This window comes from Perognathus longimembris, chromosome 19 (genome assembly GCF_023159225.1).
Source record: "Perognathus longimembris pacificus isolate PPM17 chromosome 19, ASM2315922v1, whole genome shotgun sequence".
Lineage (NCBI taxonomy): Eukaryota > Metazoa > Chordata > Mammalia > Rodentia > Heteromyidae > Perognathus > Perognathus longimembris.
Window position 1 is genome coordinate 3854876 of NC_063179.1, and position 17058 is coordinate 3871933.

At 48.3% G+C, this 17058-nt stretch overlaps 1 protein-coding gene across 1 annotated transcript in view; it reads left to right on the top strand.

The window, feature by feature from the left end:
* The window catches only part of Adcy2 (adenylate cyclase 2), a 297559-nt gene that overhangs the window by 206691 nt on the left and 73810 nt on the right, over nt 1–17058 (top strand). Inside the window, exons 5-6 of the mRNA XM_048368415.1 lie at nt 11197–11345; nt 14425–14536. Of these exons, the coding sequence (XP_048224372.1) occupies nt 11197–11345; nt 14425–14536 (261 nt within the window). The remainder of the gene's footprint in view (nt 1–11196; nt 11346–14424; nt 14537–17058) is intronic.

Below are 17058 nucleotides of genomic sequence, written 5' to 3' on the forward strand. Positions count from 1 at the left end.
AAATTTTATTGTATTGAATGATGCCCCCCTATAATTCAAATGCAGTGGTTAAAAGTTCTCTTGTTATTCTTTTACAAATGTTGTTCTGTTTTAGTAACTATCCTTATTTTTATTTAAATTAATTAAAATCATGGATTTTATTTTGAAGATTTGAGATACTGGATAAATGAGTAAGGGTCAGATGTCTTATTTTATGTGAGTTACGCTGTTGAATTCTAATTACCGAGGAAGCCTGAGCTCCATCTTCTGAACTGAAAGTTTGGGGTGATTCCCTTAAATACCTCTGTAGCGGTATTAACTGTATAGGTCATAGGCAGAGTTTACCTTGCCTTGGGTAGTATTATGGTGTATGCTTTTATTAACAACTGAAAAAACATTTTAGTAAAATCACTAAATGGAAGAACAGAACGTTTGTAGATATTTAAGTGTATCACTAAGAATGAACCATGAAAAAAAATTTAATGCCATTATTAAAACTTCATTTTCAGGGGCTGGGGATATGGCCTAGTGGCGAGAGAGCTTGCCTCGTATACATGAGGCCCTGGGTTCAATTCCCCAGCACCACATATACAGAAAACGGCCAGAAGTGGCACTGTGGCTCAAGTGGCAGAGTGCTAGCCTTGAGCAAAAGGAAGCCAGGGACAGTGCTCAGGCCCTGAGTCCAAGGCCCAGGACTGGCCAAAAAAAAAAAAAAACCTTCATTTTCAAAATTATTTACTATAAAAGTCTCTGACAATTTTATTTACTTTTATTTTCTTGACAAAACATCAGTAGGACTTTGTTTTTTTAAAAAAAAATGCTAATTCTATCCAGGCTCTGGTGGCTCACACCTGTAATCCCAGGTACTCAGAAGGCTGAGATCTGAGGATCACAGTTCAAAGCCAGCCAGGGCAGGAAAGTTTGTGAGACTCTTATCTCTAAGTAACCACCAGAAAAACAGAAGTAGCACTGTGGTTCAGAGTGGTAGAGCACTAGCCTTGAGCAAAAGAGCTCAGGGATAACACCCAGACCCTGAGTTCAAGCCCCAAGACTCACACACACACACACACGCACACACACACACACACACACCATTTTTCAATTATATTGATTCATATCAAGAACAATATTATAATAGAAAATTACAAATGCCATTTGTTGATTTCTGCTTAATTTCCCATATCTTGCTTTTCTTCAAAGATTTCTAAAATTTATTTGTCAATTGCTAATGTTTGGTAAACGTCAAAATGTAATGATAGAGCACAGCGCAGAAATCACATCACAGTGGGACACAGAACTGGACCCAGTTCTTCTTACGCTATGTAATTAGCCTAGAGCAAGCATTTGGATGGCTATGAGGACACCAGAGGATCATTAAATATGGAGCTGGACGCAAGGTAAAGTCACAGAAAGTCAAGGTGACATTCAAGATGGCTGAGAGTAGACTTGAAGTTTCTGGCTTGCTAGTTCCTTACTTCTCACATCGACTAAAGCTTCAGTCGAGTTCCATAGTGTGTCCAGCAGTTGGGGAGCAATGTGGTAGAGGTTCTGGAGCCCCCAAAATATAAGATCTTGAAGATGGATCTCCAGTTTCTGGGAACGCTTCCTTGAGAACACTCATATGGAAGATAGCATAGCCTAGGAGAACAGGACAGGCCGAACTTGGGGCAGAAAGGCCAAGGAGATTCTCAGAAACAACTGCCCAGCAGGTCTGTAGCTAGGGCTGGCCATCTTATAGGGCCTGGACGATCCTCTCTCTGAATAGAGTCCTGTGATTTGCCCAAAGCAAAACCATCAGTCAACCCCCGCCACTGAATCCCTTCCCCCAAAGAAAAAACAAAGTGGGTTAGAAAAACAAAAACAAAATCTCTCTGTTTTTCTAAATCCCTATGTTTGAGTCAATCCACTTTATAACAACCAATGACTGAAATGCATTCCCAAACCAAGCAAGGCCTGAGCTCAGTCAGTATGGACACAGCCAAGAAGAACAGCATTTCCTTAGAAATCAGAGCCCTAAAGCTGATCAGATTTTAGCTTTGCACACCCCAACGTTATACTCTTAAAAATCTATTTACTGTTTGACAAATATTTCTGTTGACATGATGACAGTTCCCATGAGCATATGTATCTTCCTTATTCAAATTAATCAATAAATATTTTTTAATTCAATATAGCCCTGTCTCCTTAGCCATCACTTTCGTTCCCATGCTGATCCCCTATTTTTGTTTGCTAGCAGATAATTTGGCTTCTTTTCATTTTGGCAGGCCTGTGGTTCATGTTATTCATTTCCTCTTAGGTTCCTCTACACTGCTTTCTGGGCTGTGAGCCTTCCATCAATCTGGGTAGCTGGAGTCAGACACAGGATGAGTCTTGGCCCAAGTAATTTACATGAGTGCTCAGACTTATACCTGCAGAGTAATAAAAAGAAAAGGAAGAAAAGTGTCATTTCATCAGTTTCAGAAAGATCAGAAATCAGGGACTTTTTTTTTTTTGCTGGTCTTGCAGCTTGAGCTCAGGCCTGAGTGCTGTCCTTGAGCTTCTTTTGCTCAAGGCTAGTGCCTCTACCACTTGAGCCACAGCGCCACTCTAGACTTTTTCTGGGTAGTTTATTGGAGAAAGGAGTTTCATGGACTTTCCTACACAGGCTGGCTTTGAACTGTAGTCCTCAGATCTCAGCCTCCTGAATAGCTAGCATTACAGGTAGGAGCCACTGATGCCTGGCTCAGAAATCAGAGACTTTTAAGAAAATATGCAAAATAAATTTAAATCTTCCTTCTTCCTAGTATTCGGGTGTAGTGAGTGTTCACATAGACCTAGCGAGGCATGCCACAGCATAGTTAAAAGCTATGTGTGGATACAGATGCACACATATGAAATACATACACAGAATAGAATCCTCCCATTGCTTATTCTAGTGGAGAAAATTACAGGTTTCAACAATAGCCCAAAGTAGAATTTGGGGATATGTTTCCATTTCTTCTGCCACACTCAGAATGCTTTCTTCTTTCCTCCTGACACCTGACAAAATAGAAGAGAACTGGAGCTGAAAGAGACAGAAGAAAGTATTTCCACACTCACAGTCTTTAAGAACACTGAGAACCAAAGAAAAACCCACGTTTTACCCACTGCCCACTGGCTGAGAGACAGAGCGAGCACTGAATCATCTTCTTCTAGAACTTTCTCAGACAATTTAATGAGCTTCTTAGTGGAAATTCATTCAGTCAGTAGTCACGTGTTCCTACTGTATCCATCCAGCAAAGGGCCTACTAAGTGTCTTCCACATGCTGGGCTCCAGACTCTATTCTGTGCCAGGCAGAAAGTATTGAAAACATGCTGCCAGGTACATGTTTACCTGAAGTACACACGTGACTTTAGTAGAGTTCAGGTCCCACTGCCACAGTGATCATGAGCACAAAAGTAATTGGGGGATGGAGTCGGGAAGTTGTACAGGATAGCCTATGAGAAAGAAGTAGGGTGGGATTGGGCGTGCATCTGACAGCTTGAGGTAGATGAGCTTAGCAAAGGAAGATGTTGGGAGCCAGAGGAGGGTGCCAGCCCTCAGATCCCTGGGGCAAGGCCTTCTCCAGGGCAAGCTGGGGCTGCACGTGACTTGGAAGAGATGGATTGCCGATCTCAAAGCCCAAGAAGGAGAGAGTGAAGGAATGGGGGGGATGCAGGATACCAAAGGACGCACTGCCCAGAGGGGATTCGCCCATCAGATGGGTGACAGGTGTCCAGGAATGGGGAGTAGCAGTCGGGTGGGGAGAAGAATGGTTCTACCATCTTGGTTCTACTGCTTGGGCGTTTGGATGCTCGGTCAGCCTTAGCTGGAGGAGGAGGATGGCGGGCGTGGGGGGTAGTTCGATGAGGAAGGCGATGGTTTCCATCTGGAGATGCTGCCTCTGAGCTCCTGCATGTGACAGGGAACTCTGCTTTCTCCAGTACGGATTCTCTTCTCTCTGTACCACCGCGAGAGAATCTTTCGGCTCTACACAGCCCACGGAGAATACAGGCGTGTCCCCGCTTCCAGGAGGACTGGGTGTGGCCTTCTGATGTCTGGCCCATGGTCTGGGAAAGAAGTGGTCCCACACGCCAGTGTGCTGCCCAGGAGATGTGTCCCCTTCTACTCTGGAACCCTGGGGGCAATAAAGTAGTAGAAGTGCTAGGCTGTGGTATGCAGAGTGGAGAGTAAGCGGAGGGGAGCCCTGAGAGGGAAAAGACATCATCTTAAAAGTCCGAAGAAGGGTGTTCAAATTACAGCACTGATTCTCAACCACAGGGAAATTTCACCACCACCACCACCACCACCCCCCCCACCCAGGAAACACTCTACAGTGCCGGTAGGCATTCAATTTGTCTCCATGGAGATGGGAGTTTTTATTGGCACCCAGTGGGCAGGAGCTACTAAAATCTAATCTAAGTCTCAGTCTACTGGGTAGATGTTGCTACACTTTGCTCAGTGTGCAGGGCAACCCCGCAAGGAAGAACTGTCCAGCCCCAAACGCCAGCTGTACCAACAGCAAGAGGCTGTGGCGTGCAGGAGAGGAGAACAGTGCAAACGTGTGTGGTGAAATCCCAAGACATTAGGGAATGGCGAGGAAGGGTCAAGGCTGCCGAGGGCGCGGTCTGTCTGGGCGACTTTGATTTCTGTCGGCACACATGGAAACAAGTGGCATGGACACTTGGTAAGAAGATCGGGTGGTGGCCCCACCAGGTTTAACCCACATACTGCCGGTGAATTTGTTGCCTCCGAAGGTGGAAGTCTAAATGTTTTCTGTTCTGACTTCAGTCCATGAGCTAGAAACAGGAAATAAAATTTTAGATTCCCTGCAAAATCTGAGCTTGAGTAGTCATCACATATAATGTGCGGGAAAACCATCACCTGGTGTCGAGTTTCTTCGATTGTACAAGCCCCAGCAGTGATCCTGAGCAAGAGAATACAATTCTCTTCAAAGACTTATTTGGCGAATTTAGAAGGGGAGTGCCTGAAAGTATTCTGTGACTTATTAAGAATACTTTTTTAAAATACAGGGGAAAAAGATAAAGCCTGGTAATAGATAGATAGATATAGATAGATAATGTATTTGCCAGCCATTTAGGAAATAAATCAAGTGTGTGCCCAAGCAAACTGTAGAAGATCACCTTTCTTTTGAGTTTCATCCATGGTCATTTCATTTGCATTACTTTTAATAAAATTCTAGAACCCTGGCTGACTTTTACTCTACAATGACTTAGTGGTGCAATTTGTTGCTTGTATCTTTACTTTCTATAGGAGGAAACTCAGGACAGTGCTGATTAGCACAATGAGAATTCATGTGATTAGCTGCCTATCTTTTCTTCTTTATTATTTATTTTTTTAACCTCAAAAGATTACGTGAAAAAATAATAGTTCAAGCTGGGTACTGGTAGCCACGCACCGGTGTGGCCAGGCAATGAAGGCTCAGCTACTCAGAAGGCTGAGGTTCACGGTTCAAAGCCGACCTGGGCAGAAACATTCATGAGACGCTTAGCTCTGCTTAACTACCAAAAGACTGGAAGTAGAACTGTGCTTCAAGCAGAGCACTAACCTTCAACAAAAGATCTCAGGTACAGTTCCTAGGTGCCACTACCATGCACACGCGCGCACACACACACACACACACACACACACACACACACACTGATAGACCATGGCTGGATATAACTGTAACAGGGCCTAAACCACCAGCAACTGAGGACAGGTGTGATATGGAAAGGGCATGACCTGTCGGGTTGTTTCTTTGAAGGCTGGTGTGGGACATTATTTACCAGGACAAGGAAGCAAATAGTTGGACTCTGGCTCCCCTCCCCCACCAGAGACTCAGCTTCACATTTACAGCAGAAGGCAGATAATAGCTCATTTCCCCTTCCGGGGTCAGCTGCGTGCTAGGAGAGAAGCCTGCAGCCTTTTGTCGTGAAATCTCCTCAGTTCAATGTCCCGTCAAAGAAAGATTTCTGATTCGGGGGACTAGGCACCCTGTGCTCCCACTCTTTCCTCTGTTATTTTGATTGACCAATGGCAATGACGTGCGTTTGTGGGGTGCCGGGTGATGTAGTATGCACTGAGAAATGATCCCACTCTCGTACAGGAAGGGCTTGTACCCGGGTGGGAATCGCTGGCGACGAGGGGGCTGCCAACGGGAAGCCAGACTCGCCCAGCCCGCCCCTGGCCTGCAAGGGGCTTACGTTAGGATTCCCGTCGTGGCGGGGCTGCAGGAGGCCTGGCTTCCGAGCCAGCCTTGCCGACTTTGCTTCCGGGCATGGCCTGGAATCGCGGTTGTTTCGATCTTAGCCTCCCGTACAGCTGCGTGGTGCCCCCGTGCCTAGCTACGAGGAGAGAAGGAGTCTCACGACGTTTCTGCTGAGGCTGGTCTTGAACCACCGTGCTTTCATTCTCAGCCTCCCCGGCAGCGAGGATCGCAGGCACGAGCCATGCGTGCCTGGCCATGTCTGGTGTGTGGACTTCGCGGTGGGAAGCGCTGTCCTGGTTGATGACGAGGTTCCCTGTGGGCCACTTCCTGAAGGCTGGGGTTGGGTGGCAGTGGGCTCGGGCTTCCAGCCTCGCCGGCCGTCTTCCTGGGTGCTGCCGTGTCCTCTGCCCCTGCTCGAAGGACTGGGAGTGGTGGCCCTCAGTGGGGACCGCCACAGTCTCCCATGAAGAACTGAATCTCTTTCCACCTTCAGAGTGATTTCTGCCTGGCTAGAGGCTGTATTTTGGAGAATTGAATTGACAGTTGATGGTAAACAGTTCAAATTTAGAAATGCCAATTTGCTGTCATCAGTGACTATAGACAAGCTCCGCAGTGTGCCTGGATGAGCACTTTCTTCGGTAACTTTGTTTAACTAGATAGTAATTGCAGGAGTGGTAATCTCATTCTTCCCACTTTTTTTTTTTCACAATATGCTCTTTTTTTTTTTTTTTGGCCAGTTCTGGGCCTTGAACTCAGGGCCTGAGCACTGTCCCTGGCTTCTGTTTGCTCAAGGCTAGCACTCGGCCACTTGAGCCACAGCGCCGCTTCTGGCCGTTTTCTGTCTATGTGGTGCTGGGGAATTGAACCCAGGGCCTCATGTATGGGAGGCAAGCACTCTTGCCACTAGGCCATATCCCCAGCCCCTCACAATATGCTCTTTAAAAGTTCTCTGGTCATCTCTTTGAACTTCCGAATCAAAGTAGCTGGAAAGAGCCGTCCCTGGGCCTGGAGGTCGATGGTTTAAGTTTTGTCTTCATCGCTCACCGGCCTCCCTCCGACCAACACCAGCCTTGATCTTGCTTTACTGCTGTCGGAAAGATTTGATTTTAAATGAAACAGAATGTCTCTGTAATATTTTAATGAGAACACAAGGCATACCTACCACCGAAGGACTTTGTGTTTATGACAGAGAGGGAGATGTGCTGAAACGCATCCGGATTCTAATTTGACAGGGCATCGCAGTACTCTAGACGATGAAATCAACAAGGCAACTCTTCCCCACAGGCGTAAACAAGATCCCCAGCCTTGTTCTCCTCCTCCTCAGAACTCAGGCCTTCCTTCTCATCCTCGCAGCAGCTACAGTTACCCCTCAAGAACAGCCCGAGGCAACCCCACTCCCTTCTCGCTGGTGGTCGGTCCCAGAGTGCTCATCTTCCCTGCAGTTCGGGGGACTTTGCCCCAGCATGGGGGGGCCGAGGGAGAGCAGGATATAGGTATCTCTGGGACAGAAGACTGGAAATTATACAAAAGGCTAAACAAAGTCCCCTGGAGCGACAACAATCCTACACTGACCGAGAGCCCCAAGTCTCGTGGCCCACAACCCTCAGACAGCCGGACTGTCGCTCAGAGACCGATGCGCCCTGGCTGCAGCCGCAGCGCGGATCGGCGTGGTTTCTACGGCGGAGGAGGGGAAGGGGCTGCGCTCCATGTGCGAACACCACGACCGCTTCTTTGTGCAGAGTAGTCCAAGATGCACAAAGCGAGATCTTTCAAATTTGAAGATGAGTCAGTGTTTGGCACGTACCACTGTGAAATAAGACTTCGGACGGAGCTTTGAGAAGCATGCTGTATCTCTGAAGGGGAGGTTGTGAGTGGCACGCACTTTGGGGCAGGCTGGGCTGGGAGGCAGGCCCCGGGAATGAAGGTGCTGATGGTCTCGTGCCGCTCAGAGTGCTTCCGGGTGGTATGGAATGACACCTCTGCTTCCTTCAGGCCTGGCGCAGAGTCACGGGTGGCCCAGTGCTGCTTTGGTATCTAATATCTGACCAGTCGGAGAGCTACTTTCCGTAGGGACAGGCAGAACGCACAGTGACATCCTTCCATCCCAGGGTACTGGCTCCACATTCTGTCCTGGTACAATTGCATTTAAAAAAAAATTAAAAAGAATAGAAGCTGGACGCCTGTGGCTGTACCGCTGGCTACTCAGGAGGCCGAGACAAGGAGGATTCGAGTTCAGAGCCAGCCCACGGAGGAAAGTCTATAAGACATCCTCTCAATTCGCCAGCAAAAAGCTGGTCTGAAGGCATTGCTCAAGTGGTAGAGCACCAGCTGTGAGCAAGAAAGCTAAGTGAAAGCCTTAAGTTCAAGACCCCATACTGTCAAAAAAAAAGGGGGGGGGGATTGGAGAAAAGCATCTTGAAGGAGAAAAATACTTCAAGGTTTTAAGTATTTTCCCGCCCTTTGAAAAGCATTTGCAATGTTGATTGCACTCATGGCTTTTTGAAGGAATAACGGTGTAATGAACATTAGTGTATCTTAGATCAGTGCCTGAGCCAAAGTCCTTTTTGTTTGAATTGTGCTTTTCTATCAATCTATTCTCACAATAAAGTATAGTTATACGATTTCTTCTCATCATTATATTAGGAACACTTTAGAGCTCGGAGTGCCTTGCATGTTGATCAATAAGACATTGAAGTGTATTCTGGTGCTCTTGTATTACAACACGCATTAGAAGCACCTTTTCTAGGAAAAGGCCATTGCTAGGGAAGAAGACGGTGTGAGGGTGGGAGTGGGCTTAGTCAAGGATGCGTAGAAATAACTCCAGACAGGAGCCCCCTGTCTCCGGGGAGCATTGGGGTAAAAGCCAGAACAAGCAAGTTCTCTAACATTCCGTAAGCTTCCCTGGCAAAAGCAAGAATCAGTGATGGTGGGTGGGCAGCTGACCCACCGACGGGCAAGGTGGTGTTCCGCAGGCATGGTAGGGGACTTACCTGGGGACCTGACACGATGACATTGCTACGTTCAACCCAGAACGTTCAGCACTTGCAGTTCGTGCGTTGTTTTGGGTGAGAAAAGCAGAGATCGCCATTGAAATAGGAACCTGGTCCCATTTTGATCTCAGTAGAGGTTTGTCCTGCATGCGGAAACAATCAGCCCTCTTCAGGACAATTCCTTCATTTCAGCATGTTGAGCTCAAGCCTTTATTATGCCAGGCCCAGCTCTGCAGCAACGCCCTCGCTCGTGGCAAGGTCACGGCAAGGTCACGGCTGACACACACACACACACACACACACACACACACACACACACACACACACAGCTTGCCCATCCAGAGCGGAGCCCGAATGGCACAAGAGCCCATTAGCTTTGGGTGCGGCTGGCTGGCTGGCTGTTGGTTCCTCAACTCACAGGAAAACTTGAAAACAACAACAAAAGTGAACATTTATTTTTCTTTTGTTTTAGGTCACGTATGAATTTGATCTGGTAGATTTTTCAAACCACCCATAAACACGTGACCCAAACTCTACACGTTGAGGTTTAAAATAGAGCTTTGTGGTTTACATTTGTTTGTTCAATGAAGCCGGGGTGGGGGGGTGGGGTGGGAGGGACTGACTAACTTTGATTCCCCTTTCCTCAGTTGTGGAATCTGGGTCTTTCAGGCAGGACCGGGCCCTGGGATTCAGCATCATCTTAGTTCCAGAGGCGGGGGCGAGGGTTGCTGCCTGGAAATGTCTTCCTTAGGTTTATGCCCAGCTGGGCCTCCACCCAGGGCTGTGGGGACGGTCTTTCAGCCGGAAGGTGTTTCCAGAGAGAAGGGGGAGGGCGAGGGGCAGGGTGGTAGGTCAGCAGCTCCCTGGAGCGGCCGCAGGGACTGGGAAGGACATGCCATACGTAAGGAGACGTCGTTGGCTGAGACGCGAGAAGATGTAAGATCCACACACACACACCAAATGCAGTTCTTGGGCCATGAAGAAGAGTCAAGTTATGTCATTAACTGAAAAGATTGTGGCCAGAGGTGGTCATAGAGGTACAAAGGAGATGGTGAAGCTACAGCAGGGGGGAGGGAAAGAGGGGGAGAGGAGGAGTGAGAAAGAGTAACGGGGCGTAGGAACGAGGCGTATCCTTGTACGTCCTTGTGTGCACGTACGCGAATGCCATAATGAAATGCTTCGCTTTGCACAGTTAAATTTTCGGAAGATTTGAAAATACGTGTTTCCTTAAAGAGAATGGAAGAAAAAAAACTTTCACTCCAAAATTAGGGTCTACTAAAGTAAGTACAGTGTGACATGGTGCTATTTATTGTTTACTGAATCCATCGAACAAAAACACACCGGTTTTTTTTTTCTGGTTTATGTTGTTATGATTTCCTTGCGGCCCACCTGTGGTTTCTTATATATTGGCAGACACATTTCGTGGAGATTTGGCAGAAGCTGATCCTTCTAACTCCACTCTTGTAATCGTTGAGAATCACTGGAGGAGACTAGCTGTTCGTCCTAAGGGAAATGAAATACTGGAGCATATAGGACTGCCGCGTTTAGGAAGCATGGGATATTAACTGCCTTTCTAAAGTGAAATAAAGCTTGTGCTTTGTCTCTCAAATGAACAAGCTGGCAAAAAAAAAAAGAGTGTTTTTGATCTTAGTCTGACCACTCGTTTCTTGCATTTTAGTATTATTCCTGCTCCACTGCTTTGGAATAAAAAATAGATACATAATATCCCTTGGGAAATAAGTTGGCCTTCTTTGCTCCCCATAGGTGCTCATATGTTTAGAATGCAATAAGTAATAGGCTCAATAAATAACGAGCAATGTAACACCGTCGGACCTTAGAACGCTGGATGGCTTTGCGTTCCTTTCCGTTTGTCTTTCCAGAATCGGTGTTTTAACTGAAAGGACGGGAGCGCCCCCGCCGCCCCCGCCGTCCCCTCCCAAGTCCGTGCGGATCGCGCGCTTGCGCCTTGGCGGTTCCCGTGGTCATTTGTTCGTTCTTCCTTCCCCACCCGGCTCTAGGAGCGCCTCCTGCTGTCCTTGCTGCCCGCGCACATAGCTATGGAGATGAAAGCCGAGATCATCCAGAGACTGCAGGGCCCCAAAGCTGGCCAGATGGAGAACACCAACAACTTCCACAACCTGTACGTCAAGAGGCACACCAACGTGAGGTGAGGGGCTCGCCCGTCTGCATCTCAGGAGGGGCCTTCCCACAGGGGGCCCCCTGGTCTCCCCATCTCAGAAGGATCCTTCCCACAGGGGGCCCCCTGGCCTCCCCATCTCCCACAGGGGGCCCCCTGGCCTCCCCATCTCAGAAGGAGCCTTCCCACAGTGGACCCCCTGGCCTCCCCATCTCAGAAGGAGCCTTCCCACAGGGGGCCCCCTGGCCTCCCCATCTCCCACAGGGGGCCCCTGGTTACGCACAGACCAGCTCTTCATGGCTCACCTTTAGCCGCAGCCCGGCGGAGCCTTTCTTGCCCTTTGGGACCTGGCCTTAGGAGGCCCTTTCTGGTCCTGTCTGCCATGTCCTAGAGAGGACAGTTATTTGGGCCCATGGTCAGATTGCAGTGTGACTGGAGACAGGCTTTCCAGGCCCAAGGACTGGTCCCCCGAAGCTGGGCTTTCTGGGGGCTTCTGGGACCCCCCCCCACTGCACCCCTGGGGAGCTAGGGGTTGGCTTTCCACTGGGCCCAGTCGAGCTCTGCAGTGTGCAGGACAGTGGCAAAGGCCGCGGGGGATGATGTGTACCTCAACGAGCGCATGGTGACAGTTTCTGCGTTGCAAAGACTAGCATCGCCTTCCATACCAGGGAGTGCTTGCTGGAACGGCAGTACCTGGGAAACGAACGGCTCGTGAATGAAGAGCCTCGTGATATCGCAGTCGTGACTGGGAAGCCCCGGGGGAGGCCTCAGTTTCCCCCGGACTCCAGAGAGGACCCCTAAGGATCGTCACTCTAGGCAGGAGTGGGCAGGTGGGGAGGGGCCCTTGCTAACCCCCCCCCCCCCGCCCAGCCTCTGAAGAGCCAGGTCCCTCACCGATGCTGGGGCCCCCGAGTTCTCGGAGCCTCACCTTTGGGGCTCTGTTTTTCCATTCACTCCCTGCCTGGATGTGGCCATCTCTGTAAATGCCCTGCGCGCGCCCCAGGGCTGGATGACGAGCCTCGTGGCAATCGTGTACTTGTCAGAGACCCGGCATGACCTAGGCTTCCGTAACAGCTGCCATCAGCACTAAACATTCCCGAGCACCCGGGGGAACGGCGATCCAGTCTGCCCCCCAATCCCGGCTCCCCATTGCAGATCCGTGTCTCTCCTGGACGAGCTGCCGCAGACCTCAAAGCTCACCGAGGAAAAGCGCACTTAACCCAAACTTAAACATGGCTGCAGCAACTTCCCGTTGACATGAGATCTTTAAGAGGACACATGACATGTGTGACTCAAGCATAAAAAGATGTACATGGGAGGTTAGAAGCTCACTTCAGGTAGGACCCGATAGGAAACACAATTGCTGAGTTGAGCATCGCTAGATAAGAGAGAGAAAAACCCTGCATGTGTTTCGAGAACATTCATCCATTTTTTTAAATGCCCCCCCATCTTTTGGGCTCTGTGGCATTATCCGGTTGTTGTTTCCTTCCTGTGGTCTCTTTTGTGGTAAGCCAAGCCTCTCCTATAAAAGAATGTTGTCAAGCTCTCCGGCAGCTTCCTCCTCCTTCAAGCGTGGGCTCTGTGCACACCTGGCTGGCTAAATCTCATTTCTCAGCCAGCTTTACCCTTGTCCCTTGTCTGACTTGCGGAGGGGCCTCACATAAATGGAATCCTACAGTGTGGTTTCCCCTTTGGGCCTGAGCATGGTCACTTAGCATAATATCTCCAAGTGCTCACGCACTTGTCGGAATCTCATTTCAGAGTTTCCACTGTGTGTGTGTGTGTGTGTGTGTGTGTGTGCTGTGTGGATACTTGGTCCCTTGCTATCTTATACTGAAGAGAATAGCTGCGAACAAATGTCAGTCCAAGTCCTTAGTGTTACCTTTGGTCAGGGGAGGGGGCGTTATGAATCCAGAGGTGAAGTTCCGAATCAGATAGCTTTCCAGGTCTGACGCTTTGGGGGGGAGCTGCTGGGTTGTTTCCCGCGGGTACTGCACCTTTTCCTCCTCTACCAATAACACACATAACTTCCTATTTTACCACATGCTTGCTAACACCTATTACTTTCTGTGTTCTTTCTTGCTTGGATAATATCCAGCCTAATGAGTGTGAAATGTCATTTTTACTTCCTAGACTATCTCAAGCCATACCATATTCACTATACAAATGTCCAAAGCACCAGTGGAAATCTAGGCCTCTCTATGAGACCTTCCTAAGTCAGAAAACCATTGTTGTGCAGAAAAGTATGTGCTGTACACACCAGTACCGTGTTTTCCTATTCTAGGCACGTGCAGTGCCATAAGGACCCTCACCGTAGCCTCTACTGGTTTCCACACACCAGGGCGGACCACACTCGAATTTCCAGAAGGACTTTCATGAGCCTCCAGACTCTGGACACCACCACCCTCCCTTTCTCTTCTAGCACTGAAATTGTTTCCTTACACCACTTGCCATGAGCGGCAGTTAGACATGGTTGATGTGTTTATTGGTTCAGTGAAAGCCCCTTCCCCCAGATGAACTATGAGCTACAGGAAGAAGGTCCAGGTCTACTTCTCACGTTAAGACATCAAGTAGACGTACAATGGCGTTGCCACGTCAGCAAGCTCTTTATGAATACAAGAGATCTTGACCAGATCTACTTCATCTTGGCAGATAATAAATACTCAGAATCATTTTATGATTTGTTTTTTAAGAGATTATTATTTAATTTTTTTCTTTGAATCTGTGCCAATAGGATTGAGCTTTATCTTTCTGCTGCTCTTGCTTCGGGGATTTGTACAATATTAACTCGTAGGACGATTCAAGTAAAACTATCCTCTGAGTGATCATCTGAGCTCTGTCCATGGAATGCAGTCGCACGCTGCACAGGGTAAAAGAGAAGAAGGGCAGGAGCAGGTACCTGGCTTGACTTGCTCTCATTAGCGCGTCAATCGCTTCAATAGGCAGTATCACACAGGGCTAATGCACACGTCCCTCCAGGAAAAACGACATGTTCCCTACACAATCACCAGGTGCAAAGCAATGACAACACGGCGAATGGGAAAACCTTGTGATGGCTTCCTTACCAAATACCAGCGTTCTCACCCTGCCCCTCCTCCTGTCCCCCCAGTATTCTGTACGCTGACATCGTGGGGTTCACCAGGCTGGCCAGCGACTGCTCGCCGGGGGAACTGGTGCACATGCTCAATGAGCTCTTCGGGAAGTTCGACCAGATCGCCAAGGTGAGCGCAGGTTCCCTCTGGCGGGAGGACGGGCGCGCCCTGGGCCTGATGGAGCGCCGGCCCGTCATCAGAGCGCCCCCTAGAGCATGGGAGCTGCTTATCCAACGCGTTCGTTTCATTTGCCATCTCAAGCTTGTCTCCAGGATAAGAAACACCACTGCATATAATTATCACTTGTTTTCATCTATTTTTAAAACGTCTGCTTATATATAATTCAGCACACACATAATAAATATATGCACGATGTGGCGATGCCATTTGCAGTTCTCTCAGCACGGGCGTTTTAAAGTACTGCTGGAGGCATTCCTATGTCAAGGAGTTGGTTCAACCATCCTTCTTTCACATTGTTAAGGAGGACTCGGGATGAACCCCTAAAGCTGGATATATACTGACCGCGCCCGCCCTTTCCTTCCCGTTGTCTTACTTTCACGCTCTGACTTTGTGTCACTGGAGCGTGGTTTCCAGATTTGCCACGCGTGGCGGGCTGCGCACTTGGGAAGCGAGGACACGAGGACACGCTAGCACACGCTAGCACACGCCGCACGAGACCTTGCTTACCGGAACTTCCAGGGTCGGTGGCGGTGGTGATCGAGCGCGGTTTCTTCTCTTGTCAGTTCCGTCTTCGCATGGTTCTCATCAAAAAATACTTCACTGTGCCTATGGCGATTAGTTATTTATACGTGGAAGGGTGGGTTATAAATTTAGCTCAGCCTTAGCTATTACATAGCCTTCCAGTGAAGTATGCGAGGAATGAATCCCACCTGCATACGTGAGAGAGCCCATCCTCAGGCTCAGGTTTCCAAGTGTTTGTTTCTGTTTTCTTAGGCTACATGACATCTATCACGGGAGACTTTTTTTTTTCTTCAGTAGTTCTAGAGTTTGCAGTCGGGGCCTCAGGCTGGCTGGCGGTCTACCTCTGAGCCAGGCCTGCAGCCTAGCTTTTTGGAGACGGACTTTTCTGTCTGGACCAGCTTCAATCCCCGATTCTCCAGGTCTCAGTCTCCTGAGGAGCTCAGATGCCAGGCATGCGCCCTCGGTTCCCCGGCCCACGGGGGACTTTTAACAAGTCGGTGAGAGTATATATAACTCTCCTTCCGTCCTCTACCAAGTCTGACCGAAAGGGGTTCTGCAGGTGTTCATCAATAGAAAAGAAACGGTTGGGATTTAAATAATAACTTGGAGGGTTTGATATTAGCAAATGGTCATTTTGGGGGTGAGGGGCTCCCCGTGGAAGCAGCATGCTGATGATGAGCTCCCAGCTCCTATGATCACGGGGTATTCTCTCCTCTGTACGTGTCTCCGTGTCTGGGTCCCCTCTTCCTGGGGGGACAGTGTCAGATGGGATTGAGATCCACCCTCCTTCAGTGGGATGGCATTTTAACCCATTACACCTGCAACAGGCCCAGCACTACATGAAACCGAGACCAATCAACGTCTGCAGGAGAATTTGGCAGGATGCAACTCATTCTTTTTGTTGTTGTTTTTGCCAGTCCTGAGGCTTGAACTCAGGGCTTGAGCACAGTCTCTGAGCTTTTGCTCAAGGCTAGCGCTCTACCACTAGAGCCACAGCACCCCTTCCAGCTTTTTCTGTTTAAGTAGTACTGTGGAATTGAACCCAGGACAGCATGCATGCTAGGCAAGCACTCTTTTCTACTAAACCACATTCCCAGCCTGCAACTCATTCTTAACAGATGTAGTTCACGTGATGTCCCCTAACTATCCTAAGGAGAGAAAGACTGGACCACAGCTAAGTCCATGTAGGTTGACTCAGTTTATCTACTTGTCAGTCCCTGGTTCCTAGTTCAATAATACACACACAAAGAACATGATAAGCGGATACTGAATGCTGCGAAGGCCCCACTGTAAGTCAGAGCACTCAAAATTATCACCACAATTCACCCCACAAATCAGAGTCTAAATATCTATGTGCAAGTCTATCATATCACACTCTACAGCTTATTGAGTGAATGTCCCAGAGCTCATGTTTACCTGATTATTATAGGAATTATCTTTGAAATGTCTATGTAGTGGGGAGGAAGCACAAGCAACAAGTAATTGTGTGCTTTTTTTTATTTATGATAGTGTGTTTAGAAATGCAAAGCGTGTCATCAGCAGTGCTATAAATAAGCAGGGAAGTGCACTGTAGCCTGTGAACAATTCATCAGGCACAGAAATATGTGGAGCCTTCTGCAATCCTAATGCGTGTTTTAAGAGCAGGAAGACACCATGTTCATTTTATTGTCTGAAATCTGTTCCCTTAATGCATTAGCTTCTGCTAGTGTCAGAGGGAAAAGCAAGACTTTATTTTTGTTTCATTGTACTGAAAAGTCCATAAGCCCTTTGAAAGATTCAAAAGGGCTAGTAGGGTTGATGCATATGAATGCTTGATCTAAATATTATAATATGAATAGAACCCAGCCGGGGGAAAATAATGACTTAGTCAGACTTTGTATTCCAACAGTTTCGCCTAAGATGAGAATTAAATTTAAATGACTTGGCCGTGTTGAATGGCGGCGTATTAG